The sequence below is a fragment of the Enhydra lutris genome, unplaced genomic scaffold (genome assembly GCF_002288905.1).
Source record: "Enhydra lutris kenyoni isolate GAN:26980312 unplaced genomic scaffold, ASM228890v2 scaffoldscaffold111, whole genome shotgun sequence".
Taxonomy (NCBI): Eukaryota; Metazoa; Chordata; class Mammalia; order Carnivora; family Mustelidae; genus Enhydra; species Enhydra lutris.
This window is the reverse complement of record NW_019154195.1, coordinates 29,783-32,293: the sequence shown is the minus strand read 5'-3', so window position 1 is coordinate 32,293 and position 2,511 is coordinate 29,783. Positions and strand designations below refer to the sequence as shown.

At 44.8% G+C, this 2,511-nt stretch overlaps 1 protein-coding gene across 2 annotated transcripts in view; it reads right to left on the bottom strand.

The window, feature by feature from the left end:
• Nucleotides 1–2,018: 2,018 nt before the first annotated feature.
• Nucleotides 2,019–2,511, bottom strand: part of LOC111139554 (leukocyte immunoglobulin-like receptor subfamily A member 6) — a 5,901-nt gene continuing 5,408 nt past the window's right edge. For both annotated transcript variants that reach the window (XM_022491863.1, XM_022491864.1), the window contains exon 13: nt 2,019–2,506. In XM_022491863.1, coding sequence (XP_022347571.1) covers nt 2,441–2,506 — 66 coding nt within the window. In that variant the 3' untranslated portion in view covers nt 2,019–2,440. The remainder of the gene's footprint in view (nt 2,507–2,511) is intronic.

The following is a 2,511-nucleotide window of genomic DNA, read 5'->3' as shown; positions in this document are numbered from 1 at the left end:
ACTAGTAGGCAGAGAGGCAGGCAGAGAGAGAGGAAGAAGCAGGCTCCCTGCTGAGCAGAGAGCTCGATGCGGGGCTCGATCCCAGGACCCTGGGATCATGACCTGAGCCGAAGGCAGAGGCTTTAACCCACTGAGCCACCCAGGCGCCCCTTTCCTGCTCTTGTTATGATGAGTGACTTTTTTTTTTTTAATTTTTTATTTCTTTTCAGCATAACAGTATTCATTGTTTTTGTACCACACCCAGTGCTCCATGTAATCCGTGCCCTCCCTAATACCCACCACCTGGTTCCCCCAACCCCCCCCCCCCCGCCCCTTCAAAACCCTCAGATTGTTTTTCAGAGTCCATAGTCTCTCATGGTTCACCTCCCCTTCCAATTTCCCTCAACTCCCTTCTCCTCTCCATCTCCCCTTGTCCTCCATGTTATTTGAATGAGTGACTTTTTTTTAATGGAGACCTGGCGGGTTTGGATATGATGTTTTGAGGGTCTGGATCTTATTTAAATCTTCGGTCACAGAGGCCACTCCTGGCACATTGCTGGGGGTGCTGACTCATTACTGCCACGTGGAAGGCACAGAGTCCAGGGGCCCCACGTGCCCTGTGACATCAGCTGTGTCCTTCCTGGGGTCTTCATAGTCTAAGCCTGGCGGCCAACTTCGCTCCACTTTTCAGAGTACTCATGTGTCTTGTTTATAGTCTGTGGGAGTTTCACCTGTGAACAATGGGGTTCTGCAGGGAAACGGATGTCCACTTCCTCTTGGCCCCAAACAGGACCTCCGAGATGCAATTGATTTGATTGATGTTTTAAGTGACGTGGCATAAGTCCTTTTCAGATTAGAGTAATAGGTCTTCACATTATTTTGGATAGTTCATGCATACAATTTTGTGATCCATGAATAATCAGACTATTTAATTAATTAATTAATTAATTTATTCATTCATTCATTCATTCAGTTTCCAGAAGGAAAGAAAACATTATTATTATAGAAACCTAAGAGAACCCAAGTCCGGATGCTTAAGATAGTTCCTCCAAGGAGCTTAAGGAAGAGGAATAGAAGAGGAAAGGATTCCACACATTGATGAAGGTAATAGTAGGCAACAAATGAGAATTAGGCAAAGTAACATCGAACTGGACACTTACAGCACCCAGCCTCATCAGCTGGGGGTGTCCAGGTGGAAACAGCCGGGCTGGAGTCCCTAGTCTATCCATTCAGTACGTATCACGTTTTCCCCCCTTTATTTAATTGATTGGCTCTTCTCGTCAGATTCTCATGTCAATTTTTGTTTTTTCGGGCCTGATAAAATGGGCTGGGGAGGTACTCCTTCTTTCTCTATTCTCAGGGGAAGCCTGTGTGAGTTCAGTATGTGTATGTGCACATGTGTGTTCATGTGTGCGCTCACATGTTCATGCGTGTAGACATGTCCACGAGTGTGCGTGCGTTCACATATTCACGTGTGTAGGTGTGTCCGTGTGCTCGTGTGTGTGTTTATTTCACAAGTGCGTCAGTATTTGGGGGCATTCACCAGTGAAACTTTCCAGACTCAGTTCACTTTGTGGGAAAAACTTTAACTGCATACTCACCGCGTTTTACACACACAGTGATTCCGATTTTCTATTCATCCCGGTGTCCATTATTTTGGTAACCTGTATTTCTGAGGATTTGGTCTGTTTCATCTACATTCTCTAATATTTTGGCATAAAATTGTTCATAATATAATAACAATTAATAAAAGTGAACATAATAAACTCTGTTATCGATTTAAAGTGTGTAGGATGTGATGCTGTCCTGACTGGTGATGTGTTGTGTGCCTTCTCTCTCTCTGTTCCTTGGCCATTGTGACTAGGATTTCAACATATGATGAATATATACAAAAATGAACATTTTGGGCTTCATTGATTCTTCTCTATTTTTTTCTTTGACCTCATTAGTAGCTTTTCTTATCACTTTAATTTCCCTTCTTCTACCTTCATTTGGAATAATTTGCTATTCTTTTTCTAAATTCTTGGTACAATAGCTTGGATCATTGACTTGGTTCTTAATTTTCCCATTTCACTGGTTTGATGTATAACATTTACATTGTCCTTCAGTGTAAACATTCTCTTGTTTCCTTTTTGATTTTCTCATTTCATCCATGGGTAATTGAGAAGTCTGTTGCTTTGATTTCCAAAGTGTAGGGGTATTACTATCTTTGATGGCGGAATTGGTGACTCCCAGAGGGTCCCAGGAGTTCTTACTGGTCCATGTGAGGAGTCCAGGCTGGGTAGGGTCATTAGGTGGCACCCACTGTGGGCAGATCCTGTGCCTTCCAGGGTCCCTGTGGTCCCCCTCTCTGGAGTGTGAGGTCTGGGTCCCTCCTGGGCTAGCAGATGGTCAGAGCAGCATACACACTGGGCTCTGCTGGGGGCTCCCCTGATTGGGAAGGAGGGGATGCCCTTGTCTCCTATCTGAGGGCCAAGGGATCCAGCTGGGCGTAGGTCACATCCCGGGATGTGTCAGACGCAGTAACCTGCA